Below are 16,019 nucleotides of genomic sequence, written 5' to 3' on the forward strand. Positions count from 1 at the left end.
GAAGCTGCCCGAGGGTCAGCACGCCCTCGCTTCTGGAGGTTCTCACTCTGCGCAGGCACTAAGGAAGACATTTCTGGCGACAGGTTATTTTAAAGCACAGCAGAACATACCGTTTACGACCTCCTGAGAATTATCTCCCAGACAGATCAGGAAGAAGGGCAAAACTTGTCTATTTAACATGCATTTGGGTTACATGACTGTTAAACATGTTAAAAATCTCTAACAGAAAAAGTCACCTACACAATGTACGTAGGTGAGCAGGCACTTCTTTACTGCAGCGCTGGACGCACAGGGGATCGCTCCACCTCATGTGCGTACTTAGTTTCTCCGCTACAGAAGTTATATACAATCAGTATACATATTCATCACATTTCCAAGAAACAATTAACATACTCATACAATTTCCGAGAACTCATTAATGTATGTAAATGCTCGTGACACATTCGCCTCCAGGTACACAGGTGGCTGTCTAAGGTCATCTGGTGGTCGTCCATAGTCTTCCTCAGGGTGTCCTCTAGTTGAATCCCATCTTTGCGCATGCTCAGCTTGGTTGCAAAATCCCATTCTTGGAATCTTCTTAAGTTTTCCCCGGTTTACTGACCAGGCCTACAACTTATCATTCTCTTGACAAGCAAATTCTACCTCTTCACAATGCTACATTGTTAAATGCTAGTTTATGATTAAATCAGGGATAGCCCATACCTAGTTACCCTTATACAGAATATATATATATAATCTTTAATCTTTTAATAATAACTTTCTAGCTTATAATTTTCTGTCAATTTACATGCCTATGAATAATCAATGTTTATTTCTATTAATATCTATTGATTGGCATTCTTGATATTCATATCAAGATGGGAGGGTAAGGGGATTTTTCAAGCAGCATCACTGGTGCATATCAGGTCACACTGCCATAGGACTCAAACAAAACTTTTCTATTCAGTTCTTCATCGTTCCATCTCGTTACTGTTAGTTCCTCAGTATGGAACGGCGACTCCCTGGTGAGGTTCCTATGGTTATTGTTTCTAACTTAACAATCCTAACTTATTTATTTATTAATTAAATTTAACCTTTTATATATATATAAAATCATATTTTGATTAAAAAAAAATCAGAATATTTACAACAAGCCCGCCACCCAAACCGCTTCATGAGCGCTATGCCAACGGCTCTTCCCATCGCCTGCACGGGGGAAGAACAGTCACAGGCAGTAAGAAGAGCAGAATTAACAGAACTACAGATCACAGCCTCGACTGCACAGTCCTTATAAATACCTGGGGAAAGAAAGAGTCTCTCTTTATCCCGAGGAGAACCATTTGTCCAAAGACTAGAGAAGGTACAACAGGGCACAGCGAGTGAGCAAGGGGCAGAGCAAAGACACCGCAGGACAAAGTGACCGTCACTCCGCTGGAGTGCGGGAGGCTGAAGTTCGAGTCCCGCCCAAGATACAACTAAAGTTGTCGTCATTTTAGAATTATAGATCACGCACAAAATATTTCTGACAGCTGTAAACTACTTTACCTAAGAGAAAACCTGTGAATGCACAACTGCAACTCACCGTTTGAATGCTTTTATGGCCGGCAAATCACGGCGGCCGGGCGGGCAGGGCCTGGCACCGCGCGGGGCCACCGCTCACCGGGTGGGGGGAAAGCACCAATCCCCCCGCCACCCCCAGGGCTTTGGGGTTGGGTTTTTTTTTTTTTTGGCCACTTTTAGCAGTGCCGAGGGCTCAGCCGGGCTGTGCGGGCGAAGCCGCCGTCAGGGGCGGTGGGTTTGCAGAGGGCGGGGAGGACGTTTATTGCTACTGTTATTGCCATTGTCATTGCCATTGTTCTTGTCATTGTTACCCCCCCCGCCCGCCCCAGCGTTTCTGGGCTCTCCCTCACTGCGGGCAGGGGCCGGGGGGTGGTGGCACTGGGGCTCAGGCATCTGAACAAGCTGCGGCTGCCCCGAGCCTTCTTTTTGCGGGAAAAGTTTCTTTCGCTGGAGCGAGAGAGAACGTTCTACTCCCACTCCCCCCGCGCCGACTGTTGAGTTCGGCGTCATTCCACCCGTGGAACCCCCGGCCCGAACCGACCCGGCACAGTCGGAGCAGCGCTCCGCGTCACTCGGCCGCTCTCGGAGAGCGCTCTGCTCGCCCGGAGAAAGGAGATTTCGGGATCACAGCCCAGCAGCGAAGCCAGACGCCGCCTCCCCAGCCCGGGGATAACGGGAGCTTGAATCTCCCGGCTCGCTCTGAGCGAGGGTGTGTTGGGGAGGCTCCGCGCTCGCCCCCGCCGGGGTGTTTTCGGGGTGGCAGGTGAAGGGAGGAGCAGAAATAGGATGAAAGCCAGGGCAGTCGATAGCCAGAGGGGAACTGGAAGATGTTTTGCACCCTGGGGGAGTGGGGCACTGCGGCTCCGGTGCACAGCACCCCGGGGATGGGTCTCACCCAGCGGCACCGGGACCACCCAGGTCCAACCCTGCCAGGGTGCTACAGAGCGGCTGCGCCTCAGAGACCCTCAACCCTCTCCCTGTTTTTATTGCAGGATCTGCCCCGTCCCCTCCCTCCTCTTCACGTGTATCCCGTGAACCAAGAGCTGCTGACGTGCCAAGGCATGGCTGAGGGGTGGCTGAGCCGCCTGCCAGCTGGAAAGAACAGAGGGCAGAAGGGCAGCATGGGGGACGCGGACGACCTGGATGACAGCCTGACCAGCCTCATGTGGCTGCAGGACTTCTCAATTGCCAACCCCAGCATGGGCAAGTCCTCCTGCTGCCCCAGCGGCCAGGACCCCCACAACTGTCAGAGGATCCCCAGCTTTGCTGCCCCATGCTCGCCCCTGGCCGCCGACCCAGCGTGCATGGGCATCCCCCACACTCCCTGCAATCCCATCTCCTCCTGCACCTCGAGGACGGCGCACAACACCATGGCCGTGAACCCTCAGCTCATGGACGACATCGACTACAAGACCAACCCGCACGTCCAGCCGCCCTACTCCTACGCCACCCTCATCTGCATGGCGATGGAGGCCAGCAATAAGCCCAAAGTCACCCTTTCTGCCATCTACCAGTGGATTACTGACAACTTCTGCTACTTCCGACATGCTGATCCCACCTGGCAGGTAGGCAACTTGGAGCCCTCTTGTCTTGTCCCCTCTCCCCGCAGGGCTGGGGAGGGCTTTCCACAGCCTCCACTGTGAGGTCAAATAGAGCTGCTGTCCCCAGCTAGCACAAGCATGTCCCCAGGGGGTAGGGGACAGCCCCCAGGCTCACCAGCTTTGGGGACAACCTGAAGCACAGGGGCTTTTCCCAGCCAGCTTGGCTCGCCGCCCTCCTCCATCACGCGAAGGGACCTCTGGCACGTGAGGCTTTCTAGGATGTGGCAGGGCAGGAGGGACCTGGGTGGCTCGTCCCTCCGCTCGGGTTATTCCCAGCCCAAATCCGCAGTGTGCCAATGATCCCGGCGGCGGTGCTCACCCAGGCAAAACGTCTGCAAAGCCCCTGCCCAGGCGTTGCCCACCTTCTCCCCAGGCAGGTGGGTCTTCAGCGGCTCTTGAAGCCCATCACGGGGAAGGAAACCCTCCGGTCCCTCTCCAGGGCCACCTGGGTCCCCCAGCCTCCCCTGTGCTGGGGGGACCTATGGGAGCAATGCGGGAGGAGGAGCTGTGTGCCAGTCCGTTGACTTTCTCCTGCAAACTCACGGCTGGGTAATCACCACGGTTTTAATTAAATGTGTTTATTAAAAAAAGAAAGAAGGTTTTCAATCGCTCTCTGCAGAGATGCAGGGGCTTTACAGGATTGTTGCAGGCAGGAATGATAAATATGTTAACCGGCCGGGTAATAACAGAGGGCAGCCCAGGCTGAATGAAGTTTGGGATGGGGAGGGGAGATGGGGAGCAGAGAATTCAGCTTGCAAGTCTCTGACCCTTGTAAAATTTCGTTAAACTGTAAATTCAGAGTTACCACAGCCTGGATTGTTTGCAGGGCTATCTGTGTTCCTGCTACTTTTTTATTTCTTTCTTTGTTATTTCTTTCTTTCTTTCTTCTTTCTTTCTTTCTTATTTCTTTCTTTCTTATTTCTTCCTTTCTTCTTTCTTTCTTTCTTATTTCATTCTTTCTTTCTTTCTTATTTATTTCTTATTTCTTTCTTTCTTATTTCTTTCTATTTCTTTCTTTCTTCTTTCTTTCTTTCTTCTTTCTTCTTTCTTTCTTTCTTTCTTTCTTTCTTTCTTTCTTTCTTTCTTTCTTTCTTCCTCTTTCTTTCTTTCCTTTTTTCTTCCTCTTTCTTTCTTTCTTTCCTTTTTTCTTTCCTTTTTTCTTCCTCTTTCTTTCTTTCTTTTCGAGGCTGTGTTCTCATCCCCTATCCCGATTCCCGTACGTGAAGACAGCCAGGAAAGGTCATGCCACCCATACTCCAGGGGGAGATGGATATATTCCTGTGGGAGCTGAGTGCTTTGGAGAAAAGCCAACACACCCAAGGAGCTTCAGCCCAGAGGAGGGTTTTGGGGGGGGGGTGTGTGCGCGCGCATATGCGTGTTTTTCAACAGCTCTAAGCATTCAAGCCTTGTTTTTCCTATTCGGCACTACAGATTATGGATGAATAAGCATAAAGATATCCAGGCAACATTAAAAAAAAAAACCCTCTACCATATCCAATCTCTTAATACAGTCTTGGCTTTGTGGAGTCCAACGCTGGGTTATTTACCCAATAACTGAGTTTCCTTTCTGATTATTCACATCACTCCAGGCACATTCAGGGTTTCAGAACAGCTCGACGGGAGCAGAAACTCCTCTTTTTTTTTTTTTTTTTTTCCTTTTTTTTCCCCCCGGCTCGTTTGAGTGGTGGTTGATGAAGATGCAGTGATTTCACACCGAGCTTCCCTGGGCCAGGAGGCACCACTGGGGACACACAGGGCTGAGGTGGGACAGCCCACGTGTCTCTGCGGTTTTGCCTGTCTGGTTTTGTCAGCCTGGCTGCGGGGAGGCATGCTGCCTGGTTTTTGGCCAAATATTTTTCCTAGCAAGAGGCGCAGATGAACTGGGGGATGCAAGGAGGGCCCTGATGATGCCGTCCCCCACGGTGCTGCCATGTGTTGCCACTTTTAATGAAGCCGTGGCCACATTGGTGTAAAGACCCTCCTCTTCCTCCTTACCCATGAAGGAGAACCCGACCTCCTCCAGCTTAGCTCCAGGCCTAGAGCAAGTCTGGCTGGTTTCTCTCAGTGCTCTGCATGATTCAAGGCCCCATGGCCGCCGTTTACAGCCAAGGAGAGTTGCCCAAAAGCTTCCCGTTGGTTGGCAAGTCCTAGCTTGAACCCCTTGGCTCCTGCCCCCTCTGGCTGGATTAGACAGGAGGCAAGAAAACTCTGCTGGTGACGCGGGGCAGGGGAGTTTCTGCGGGGCAGGGGAGCTTCTGCTGGGCAGAAGCCCGGGATGTCTTGACGTTGCCATTTCTGCTTTCTTTTTCCCAAAGGTCCTTGCTGAAAACATGCTTTTCCACCAGCCTTCCCACACAGGTAGGTGCTGCAGTAGCAGACAAGCATTCAGCCTTGGGGTTTTTTTCTCTTTTGGGTCTAGAACTCCATCCGGCACAGCCTCTCCTTGAACAAGTGCTTCATCAAGGTCCCCCGGGAGAAGGGCGAGCCGGGGAAAGGCGGGTTTTGGAAGCTGGACCCCCAACATGCTGACCGGCTCAAGAACGGTGCCTTCAAAAAGCGGAGGATGCCCCCAGTGCAGATCCCCCCGTCCTTCACCGGAAGAGCCCAGCAAGAAGTACGGTGCGTCACCAACTCGGCCACTTCAACTTGCACCACCGATAGCATCCTCTACGTCAACACGGAGTCGCAGCAGCTGCTGAAAGAATTTGAAAAAGTCACTGGCAACGAGAACCGGAATCCAGAGGATGGCAAAGCAGGCCAGAAGCGCAGGCAGCCCTTGCCCAAGCGAACGGCCAAGGCGTCGCGGCTTTCCAGCTCTGCCTTGCTGACCCAGGAAGAGCAGACCGAGCTGGGATCGCTGAAAGGTGACTTTGACTGGGAGGCCATCTTAGACACCAACCTGAGTGGGGACCTCTCCATTTTCGGGGATCTGGAGTTCACACCTCCACTAAGCCCCGCAACACGCAACCCGGACTTGACGGTACAAGGGCACCACGTCGACTGTCCTCAGGGGCAGGAGCAGGTCCTCACTGAACCCAGCCTGAACAACCTGGACTTTGACGAAACCTTGATGGCCACGTCTTTCCTGCAGCATCCCTGGGATGAAGAGACAGACGATCTCCTCTCCAACTGCATCAACATAGATCAGTTGTTTGACCTCAACGATACCTCTTTGCCAGTGGATGTGAGCGACTGGAGCAGTCTCACGGCCCTTTTATAAGAGGCCAGTCGCCATTCCAAGCCCACACAGACTTTAGTAGGATGCTCCCCCCATGCTGCTGGGACTTACAAGGGACAAGATTTTCTAGAGACAGAGACATCCACAGTGATTTTTACCAGCTTCATCATAAGATTATTCACAGAAACACCGGGGGGAGAAAAAAACACCACCACAGGAACTGCTTGATAGATCTTTAAAGGACACATCAGAAGTCTCTAGTCCATGAGAGAAGAAATAGAACACTACTTATTTTTTTACTTTTAAAGGAAGAAATGTGAATTATCCTTTTTTTTTTTTTTTTTCCTGTGAAAATGGACACAACATCTGTTCCTTCAGGGCTAAAGGAGAGCACCTGCTAAATTCCATCCAAGACATGTGATTCCTGGCGGCTTAGGACTCTATAGATTAAATGCAATTTCCTCACCCTTTCGTCTCTCCATTTCTGTCTCTCTTTCCTTTCTCTATCTAGGGTAGTTAGTAGATATAGTGTGATAATTAGCTAGCAAGCAAATAGAGGTCCCTTCTGGATTCTCCGAGTTCAACCTCTTTAGATGTTTTTATATAATCTGTTATATATTATATATTCAAAGAAACCTATATTTTTAGCACTAGAATTTCTTAATAGTGGGGGGGATAGGGGAAATACAGTTTGAGAGTTGTTTTATATTTTCACTGTTTTTAAAGGCTTGTGTTCATTGTTCTGTAAACCAAGACCAGGCGAGGGAGGATTCCTGGAGCAGCAGCAACAGGTTTCGTTAAAGATCCAGGAACTGGCCCTGGCAGGAGAGGAGCAGTAGGGACCGAGGTGCTCCCAGAACAAGCTTTCGTATTTTTTATAGCCAAAATTCTCGCTGCAGTTGCTGAAGGGTCTAGGCCACCATAAACCCTCTCTGTCTTTCACCAGCTGACATAGCCCCTCTCTGTTTTTTTGGTCTGAGACTGTTGCTCTCCACTTCTTTTGCTCATCCATCAGGTTATGAGTGGCTGCCAGGGCAACGCAGGACCCCGATTAAGAATGCGTTTTTGGGGGAGCTGTAAGGAAAACACTGTGGCATGGCCATCAGCTGGTGGCAATGGGGTCGCTCCACATCAAATGCTCCCAGCTGAGACCAAGGAGGAAGGAAATCCACATTCAGGCTCCATCCAGGAGCTCAGGCCAAAGACTGTGAGTGCCACGGGCTCTGGGGATGGCAGTGGAGATGAAGTTCCATCCAGCCGGGAGCAGCTCATCATCCGGGAGAGCCGCCGGGATTGACACAAACCAAAGCTTTGGCCCTTTGGCTCGGAGCACAGCGAGAGTGTGGCAAGGTCTCTGCAAAGCAGCTCAGAAACATTTCGGGAGTGGAGCCAAACTCTGCTGAAACTTGACTTGAAGCTCTCAAGAACGGGATCCTTCGCCTCTCCTTTGCCTCTCCTTCGCTGTAGGTTATTAGAGTTAGAGTAGCTATTAGGTAGGAGTAAGTAGAAGCTGTAGTTTTAGTTGTATGTCTTAGACTTACTGAAACATGGAAGATTGTAAAGAATTTCTTGTTTGGTTACAAAAGCACTTAGGACCTTTAATGTGAGCAATATAATTTATTGAGAGTGTAGTTGTAGTGCAAGAATCAATAAACAAGCCTTTAAAAAACTATATAAATTACCCTTGGAGTAATTTGCACCCACATTTGGGGAGAGGGTTGGAGCCGTGGAGGTGGGAGTGCAGGTCCCGCATCCCACCGGTAAAGCGTGGGACAGGCTAAGAACCAACATCTTCGGCTCACGCAAGCAGCAGAGCTGGGACTGGGCCACTGCTTTGCCCAGGTGCCAGCACCTGAAGTGCCCTGGGATGCCACCGCGCAGCTGGGGACGGTGTCCCGGGGCTGGGGAGTGAAGGCCATGTCTTTGGGGGGCTTTGGGGGTCAGTGTAGGTGTTTATATCTGTATTGGCAATGCTCCTTTTTATTTGTTGGTTTTGTTATATTTTCCTGTTTCGGGGCCTCGATGCTGAAGAACTGCAGCGATATGTGTGCAATTTAACCTTTTCCATGGAAAGTTATTTATCAAAATAAATAAATAAATAAATAAATAAATAAAAGAAAAAAATGGAGAAGAAAAAACCCTTTTGCCTCTTTGTTTCCCTCCAGCACAGCCTGGCTCTGCCTGATCCTCTCCCCTGGAGGTAGGGGACATCTCACCAGCCCAGCCCTGGTTGCACACCCAGCCTTGCTACATGGGTGCTATCACCCCTCTCCGTGGCAGCACAGCAATGCCCCGCGGAGAAACTGAGGCACAAACCACCACATGCGTGACAATGGTTACACCCCACCTGTGCGACATAAGGGTGGCTGTGCCCGGGGTCCCAAGTCCTGGGAGCTGCTCCCAACCCCTGGAGCATCCTTCCCTGCCCCTGCAGGGAGCTCTTGAGGGTGACATGGTGTCAGTGCCTGGGGCTATCCCTCTGCTTGTGCCATGTCCCCACCTGGCCCTGTAGATGCCCTGAGAAACACAAGTGGCTTCAGAGCCCTCTTGGGTACAGGGTGGTGAGAGGAGCCGCACAGAAACCGCAGGAATAGCCAAGCCCTCGCGAGGCCAATTACGCCGAGGAGCGGTTGGGCTCTGCCAAGGCAGGGAAGAAAAGCAGCGCACGCTCAGCTGCCAGCCCGGCCGGCGCAGGCAGGGTGAGGGGTGGCGGGTCTGGGGGCAGCAGGTTCGGGGAGCCCCATGGGGAGGGCAGGTTGGCTCAGGGATGTGGGGCCGGGTGCGAGGCTGGCCAGGGCCAGGCTGTGGGTACCTCTCTGTGCCCACAGCTGTGGGGCAGTGCTGCCACTTGGGATGGTGGGAGAAGGGGCTGGAAAGGGACTCTGGAGAAACTGCCAGCAATGAGCTGGGGGGGTATTTACAACCCAAAGATCCCAGGTGTGCTTTGCACCCTTTTGCACTGTATTTTAACGTGTTCAAACTGCAGTGTTTCTACCCTTTCTTTTTCATTTTACCAGAAATAACCTCTGCTGCTTTGACTTTTTTCATTTGACCAGCAAGCCAGGTTTTTTCTGCTGCCTCCCCTTGGATGTGCCGTTGCACCTCACGTTTGCACAGACTCTGGTAGTTTTTACACTATTTATTGGCAGACTGACTTTCTGTATATTTATTCACCCTTTGCACCCTAGCTGGCAGCGGCGACATGGGTTGGGTGCCTCTATCCCAGCTCCCCTTCTTTGCTCTGAGGGCTCAGTCACACCATGAAGGGGTGAGGGAACATTTTTGCTGGGTTTTCAGGAGATATACAGCACTATTCAGGGGAGCACACACAATTGTTCCCCAGGCTCAGAGAGGGGAGATTTCATTTTGGCCCTGGGTGCTCTTTGAATGAGGGGATGAGTGTTAGCAGAAAAAGCATGGATTGCTATAAAAAAAAGAGATGGCTCTGCTGTACACGGAGAAAAAGAAACCTTCCCAATCACACCAGCCCAGCGGGGAAAAGCACAAGACATGCTGAGCGCTGACCCTGGACAGGGCTCTTCTCTCTTGTACCCACAGGACAAGATCCCCTCTAGCAGGTGTCCCCATAAAACACGGGCAGGCAGTCATGGCTGGGCAATGTCACACACAGAAAACACAGTGCCCTGGCTGTGCATCGGCCCTCACAGCAGCCAGAGCCCGGTCACAGCTGTTTGCAGCATGATAAGGTGGGTTATGAAACACACCGAAGTTGTTGAACAAAAGAGACCAGTCGGGCTGTTTCAGCTCCTTTCCAGAGCCCGGGGTGGTTTGACAAGGGGAAGATGGATGAGAACACACCAGTCCCTTCACGCAGCAGGGGCCTTGCCTCGGTGCACCATGAGACGGCAGGCTGGGACTGTCTGTACTGATAAAACCAGCTCCCTGTGCCAGGCTGGATGTGGTTTGTGAGGTTGCAGAGCCCCGTAACTGCCTCAGCGTGTGATAAACCCGGCCATCCCCACCTATGCCGCAGGAGAAGGCAGCACCTTCCCTGTGGTGGTAGCCTTTCTTTCTGGAAAATGGATGCTGGATGGGAGTGGAGTGACCTGCACTCCTGCAAATGTCTACATTTCCATAATTCCTACTCAAATCTCTACAATTTAATTTCCCTGGGCTCAAACCCCTGTAATCTTCCTCCACACCTCGTTTCCCCCTCACGGTGTGTGGCAGAGTGGCCCTGGGCCTGGCCGCCCCAACAGCTTGGCAGGGGGGAAGGCTGGGTGGCTTTGGACCCCCGTCAGGACGTCGTGTCCTGTGGGGACGTCGGTGATACTGGGGTTGGAGGAGCTCGACTCGGCCAGGCCGCAGTGGGGATGGCGGGCCTGGGGAGCCAGTCCTGCCCTGACAGAAATGGGGTGCCCCCCTGGCACCCGCCACACCACTTCCAACATGGCGGCGCAGCTGCCCACTACTCCCAAACTGCCCGTCACGAGGGGCAGTGCGCATGCGCCTCTTCCCCTCTGGGACAACAGCGCATGCGCGTTCAGGGCTGGTGCCTTTCCGGCCCCTACTTAAATGGAGACCACTCTCCAGAGGGCCCTTGGTCGTGCTGCGCATGCTCAATGTGTCTTGCCGCTCCCAAGATGGCGCCGCGGCAGTGACGGGAGGGCGGAAGAGGGTGTCTGCAGTGGGACTGAACGGTGGAGCGCGGCCCCGGCGCTCCGCGGCAGGATGATCCCCGCCGAGGAGGTGTCGGCCCGCAGGAGGGCGATCGAGGGCAAGCTCAAGCAGGTAGGGCTGGGCTAGGGCCCTGCTGCGGGCCCTGCCGGGGCCGGGGCCTGGTCCCGGGCCCGCAGCCCCAGCGCGTTGCCTAGGAGATGGGCCTGGGAGCTGGCACGGAGGCCCCCTCCGGGCCTGGGAGCGTCCCGCGGCCCCCTAAGGGCCTGGTCACCCCGCTCCGGGCTGTCAGCATCCCCAGGTCCCCTTCAGGGCCGAGGGCCCTTAGTTTTCAGGGTCAGGAGGTATTTCTGCCCCCCGCTTTGGGGCTGGGGCCCTGCTCTTAGGGCCTGGTAGCTTCTGGGGGCTCTCCCTTCAGGTCCTCAGGTGCAGCCTGTGGGGCCAGCCCTTGCAGGTTGCTGTGTCCCGTCCGTCCCCCCCACCCCATCTCTGGGCTTTGGTGACTTGAAAACAGCCCTTGGTGGTTGCTTTGCGTTGGCTGCTTGAGTTCACGGCTGTGTGGGGGATTTGGATGGTGCCTGTGCAACACCTGTGTTGTGCTGTGGCAGGCAAATGTGGTCTTGTGCCAGTGTGCCTCTGTGGTAAAGGTGTTAATGTTATATTGTGCTGTGACTTCAGTGTGCTAAGGCTCATGGGCTTGGGATATTAGAGGGAAATGAGTAATCCATAAACCCCTCACTTATGCTATGCGTCTCTCGCCTCGGGTCAGTTGTTGTGATTTCTGCGAAGAGGTGGCATATTAAAATGTGGTGTCAGCATCAGATCAAACATTGTTTGCTGCAGTGTTTACCAGGACTTGTAAAAACGTACGTGTAGCATGTAGTGACTTAAATGCTCCATGTTCAGAATTGAAGACTAGTTTTTCATCCTGCTGACAGGAAGAAGAAACCCTGTCCTTTATCAAAGAGAGCCTTGAGAAGAGTGACCAGCTTACAAAGAACATGGTAAGGAGGTCCTTGAAGTTCAGCCCTAATGTTGGGCCTCGGTTTACTTTTTCTTAGGACAATCTGTTTTCAAGGCTGTCATTGTGCCTATCTGAGGAATGCAGAGTAATGAACCACTTGCTCTGCATCTGTGTTTGACACTTCAGTGGCTGGGCGAAGTGGGAAACTGTTGAATGTTTAAATCCTAAGCTTCTCTCCTGAGGAGATGAGGGCTCAAATGAGTCTGTCCTCTCTCTTGGGAATTGGTATTAATAGACCCCAGACTAGTTTGTGCAACAGCATCATGTTGTTGCTTCATAAAGTCAGGTCTTGTTTGGAGTTTTATTTTGGGAGTGTTCTGCTTAGGAGGTAGAAAGTAATTCCCACGCTCTAATTGCTCCTAAGCCCTCAGCTAGTATACTATGTCCCGTTTTGGGCTTAGTGCTTCAAGAAGGTCATAGAGGCACTGCCAGAGAAGTGTGGAAAACATAACGTAGGAGTGAGTCTTGAAAGAATTACATTTTTGCCTGGAAAAGATGACATTAAGGCTCCATTTATGAGCTTACTAAGAGGTTTTCCACCTTTCAGAAGCAATATCGCAGTCCCTTTTAAAAACTAAATGTCTATGATGGAAAAGAAGGTTCTCGCTATACTGGTCCTGTGTCGTCGTGTTGTGCATCTCATATTTGGGTCTTAGTGGTATGGAGCAAAGTGGCAGCCGGTTTATGTTTTTGTTCTTTTTACCTAGGGCACCTCTAGGCAGTTCCTGTGGTTTTGTTTTCTGCTGTCAAATAAAATTTTGCTCCTCCTTAGTACTGTCTTGAAACATTAGCTTCACACTTTACAAACATCTAATTCAAGCTTGGCCCGTCTCTGTATGGCAGGTGATCTATTTTGTGATTATTAATACAAATTAGGACATAGAGGGATTAAACAGCCTGCTTTAGGAGCCATGGCAAATTAGTAGCAGAGCCCAAAAAGTGAAGCTGGGACTTGAAGGTCCCTGATTGCCCTGCTCTAACTGCTGTCCAACTGTATGGGTCCAGGTGGAAGGATGTCCTCAGCTCTCTGTTTCTCTCTTGGCGTGTAGGTTTCTATTCTTTCCTCCTTTGAAAGTCGTTTGATGAAGCTGGAGAACTCGATCATCCCTGTCCATAAACAGACAGAACCTGCAGCGCTTGCAGGAGAATGTGGAGAAGACCCTGTCCTGCTTGGATCACGTCATCAGTTACTCCCATGTGGCTAAGGACACAGAGAAGATCATAAAGGAAGGGTGAGTTGAGCAGCTAGATCTTACTGGGGTGCTTCATCCTATTGAACTTCTGGCAGGGGACCTGACTCCACACACTCATCATAATGTTCCTTGTACCCTTCCCACACTCTTTTCCCACTGTCAGTCCACAATGAAGCTGCCTGACTTGACCTTCAGCAATCCCCAGAGGGCAAAGTCTGCTCAGACCCTGGTGTCTCTTCCAGGATTTGCAGACATGCTGCCATATGAATCTGATGAGCATTGGTAGCTTCTCTTCTTTCCTCCACCCTTTTCCCAAAGGTTCTTCCTGCCCTGTTGATGTTGTCGCTGCATCCAGGATGAATCGGAACTGTTCTGGAGCCTGCTTTCAGTCTCTGGGAAGGTGCTGTGATGGCCCTTCTCTGGGGTGGGATGTGCAGCTTCCTCTACCTTCCCATCAGGGCCTGACTGGGAAAGGATGGCAAGGCTGAGAGTTGTGTGCTGCTCCATCATCAGTACTTCTGCACTTGCTGCATGGATTGGGTATTCTGCGGTGCTATTGAGTGGAGGCAAAAGGGAATCCCATGACCTCCTCCTAGTTGAAGAAAAGGCAATTTAAATGTTCCTTGTTATTTTTATCCCGAGTTTGGTCTGGTGCTTTCTTGATACCTTCTTTCTTTGCTTCTTCTGTTTCTTTTTGGTTTTATTTTCAGCCCCACTGGGAGGCTGGAGGAGTACTTGAATTGCATGGACAAAATCCAGAAGGTGGTGGAATACTTCCAGGACAACAATCCAGACAGCCCAGAGCTGAACCGCATGGTAGGTCATGGGTCTGGAACCTGGCATGGGTAAGAGGGACAGATGTAGCCCTGCTGCTTGCCCTCTTGCTTGCTGCCTTGTAAAGAAGGTGTTTGGGCACAGCTAAAGAAACAGTTGTTTTGGCTTCTGTTTAAGTCTGCACTCGGCAGCGTTTCTGCTTGTGGCGTTTTGCTTTCTCTACGCATTGTGCCATAGGACTTCTGAAAGTGCATCTTGCACGTGTGGTGGAGTTGATTGAACCTCTTCCTGAGCAGCTCTTGTCAGTCCTTCAACTGCTTGAACGGAATGGGAGATCTGTTTAAATCCCACTTGAAAACTGAGCAACTCCCAAGCCTTTTTTATTTAATTTGCTTTAAAAGTTTCTTAGTTACAGGTGTTGGAGTTTGAAGCATGTGGTTAGAAACGCTGCAGAAAGTACGTTCTTATACAGAAATACTTGTGAGTGACTGATTACAGAAGCCCTGTGCTGCTTCTGTCCTTCTGCTGTTGTGTGCCAGAAATCCCTCTTTGAGAGGGGCAAGCTGCAGCTTGATGGCACGACGCACCAAGCCGGTCCCACCCATCCTCATCCTGGACCTGATCAGCGGGGATGATGAAATGGAGATGCAGGAGGAGATGTCTCTGGAGCACCTCCCGGAGAGCATCCTGCACGATATCATCCGCATTTCTGGCTGGCTGGTGGAAAACGGCAGGAATCAAGGTTGGTAGTGCTGTGTGTTGTTCCCTTGTAGTTCTGTATCAGGTGAGTGCTCTCCAACTACTTACCGCATGTGGCTGAGACCAAAAGTAGGGTGTTGAGGGTTGTGTGTAGCACTGTACAGCTTCGATTGTAGATCACACACCTTCAGCCTTGAAGCCTCTGCTCAGGTGCTGCTGTGGCTAACAAACCATGACTCACACTGCCGTTGGTAGCTAGCAGCGCTAGCAAAACTAGTGACTGCCTTAGTGGCACCTTTTAGGTGAGTAGTTCAGTCTCCTTTCAATCACCTTCTTAAGATCCTCCTTTTTTTTTTTTTTTTTTTTACAGCATTTGTAGTGAGTGATGGTTTGTCAGTTGAACAGAATGATCTGGTGAATATGATGAGAGAGCGAGCTGTGTAAATAAAGCATAAATTGTCTTAATGCATAGCCTGTCCTATAGCAGAAATCCATTTAACTTGCATCTGTGATGCCTTCTGATGGAGCTGCAACTATCTAGTGCTCCATCATTATAAGTGTTATAAATGTGTGAGACACTGGTCACTTATTCCCATTTGGGAACTATTTATGAACAGAACTTTTTGTAGTAAATGTGACCAAGGGCGGGGGGGGAAGCAGCACAGACGACTTTCTTCAGTCAGTACATGTCTCTTCTTTCCTGTTCTGCAGCATCAAAATCTGCCTACAGCTTTATACTCCTTTATTAACTTTTTCTTTGGGAGTGAACAATTTTGTGGACTTGTTACAGGAAACCTGTACTTTCACATACATATAGCTACTAGAATCACCCCCCACCTCAATGATTTGCTTCTGAGTGGGGATTACTGTGCTTACCAAGTATGACAAACATCTTTTAAAAGCTTCTTAAGAACTTTTCCATGATCAAAGGCGACTGAAGCATATATAGCATATTTTGTTAGTCAGTTTGTATTCTGCTTTCAAATGCTGAACGCCTCATTTAGTTCCTGAATGCCCTGAATCCTGAGAAGTGTGTAAAGTCTCATGTTAGAAACTGAGCACTTGAATTGACAATGTCTTGCGCAAATGTCTCCCATCAGTTCTACAACTGATGTGCTCTTGGTGCACAGACTTGTTGTGTGTGGTGGGAGGGCTGGAATGAATACTGTGGGGGAAGGAAGAAGAAGTAGCAGTTTTTGAAGAAAATAGGAGAGGCTCTGGGAGGGAAAACCACCTCGGGTCCCACATCAATGCTACTAGGGCCCCTTAGGGGCACAGAGTGTTTCAGGAAAGGTTTGTTTTATCATATAGTGTTCCCTGTTTGCCTATAATCTTGTTTCTACCTTGTCTCCCTAGATTTTATGACTGTTTAC

General features: G+C 50.7%; 2 protein-coding genes across 2 annotated transcripts; both read left to right on the plus strand.

Annotated features, from left to right (window-relative positions):
• The first annotated feature begins 2,600 nt into the window (after positions 1–2,600).
• Positions 2,601–6,360, plus strand: LOC132317419 (forkhead box protein J1-like). The gene is made up of 2 exons (XM_059820657.1): positions 2,601–3,104; positions 5,560–6,360. The coding sequence occupies exons 1-2, from the start codon at positions 2,601–2,603 to the stop codon at positions 6,358–6,360; spliced, it is 1,305 nt and encodes a 434-aa protein (XP_059676640.1).
• A 4,626-nt stretch (positions 6,361–10,986) lies between these two features.
• Positions 10,987–14,582, plus strand: LOC132317445 (exocyst complex component 7-like). The gene is given in 6 exon segments (XM_059820813.1): positions 10,987–11,070; positions 11,895–11,960; positions 13,030–13,103; positions 13,105–13,212; positions 13,884–13,989; positions 14,487–14,582. Coding segments are annotated over 6 exon segments (510 nt in total). The 5' UTR covers positions 10,987–11,010.
• Positions 14,583–16,019: the final 1,437 nt, after the last annotated feature.

The sequence above is a fragment of the Gavia stellata genome, chromosome 8, assembly GCF_030936135.1.
Source record: "Gavia stellata isolate bGavSte3 chromosome 8, bGavSte3.hap2, whole genome shotgun sequence".
Lineage (NCBI taxonomy): Eukaryota > Metazoa > Chordata > Aves > Gaviiformes > Gaviidae > Gavia > Gavia stellata.

What these genes read in the sequence shown, in the direction of transcription:
- LOC132317419 (XM_059820657.1), top strand. Translation starts at nt 2,601, where the DNA reads ATGGCTGAGGGGTGGCTGAGCCGCCTGCCAGCTGGAAAGAACAGAGGG. An exon ending in ATGCTGATCCCACCTGGCAG is followed by an intron (nt 3,105 to 5,559) that starts GTAGGCAACTTG and finishes TTTTGGGTCTAG; the next exon opens with AACTCCATCCGGCACAGCCT.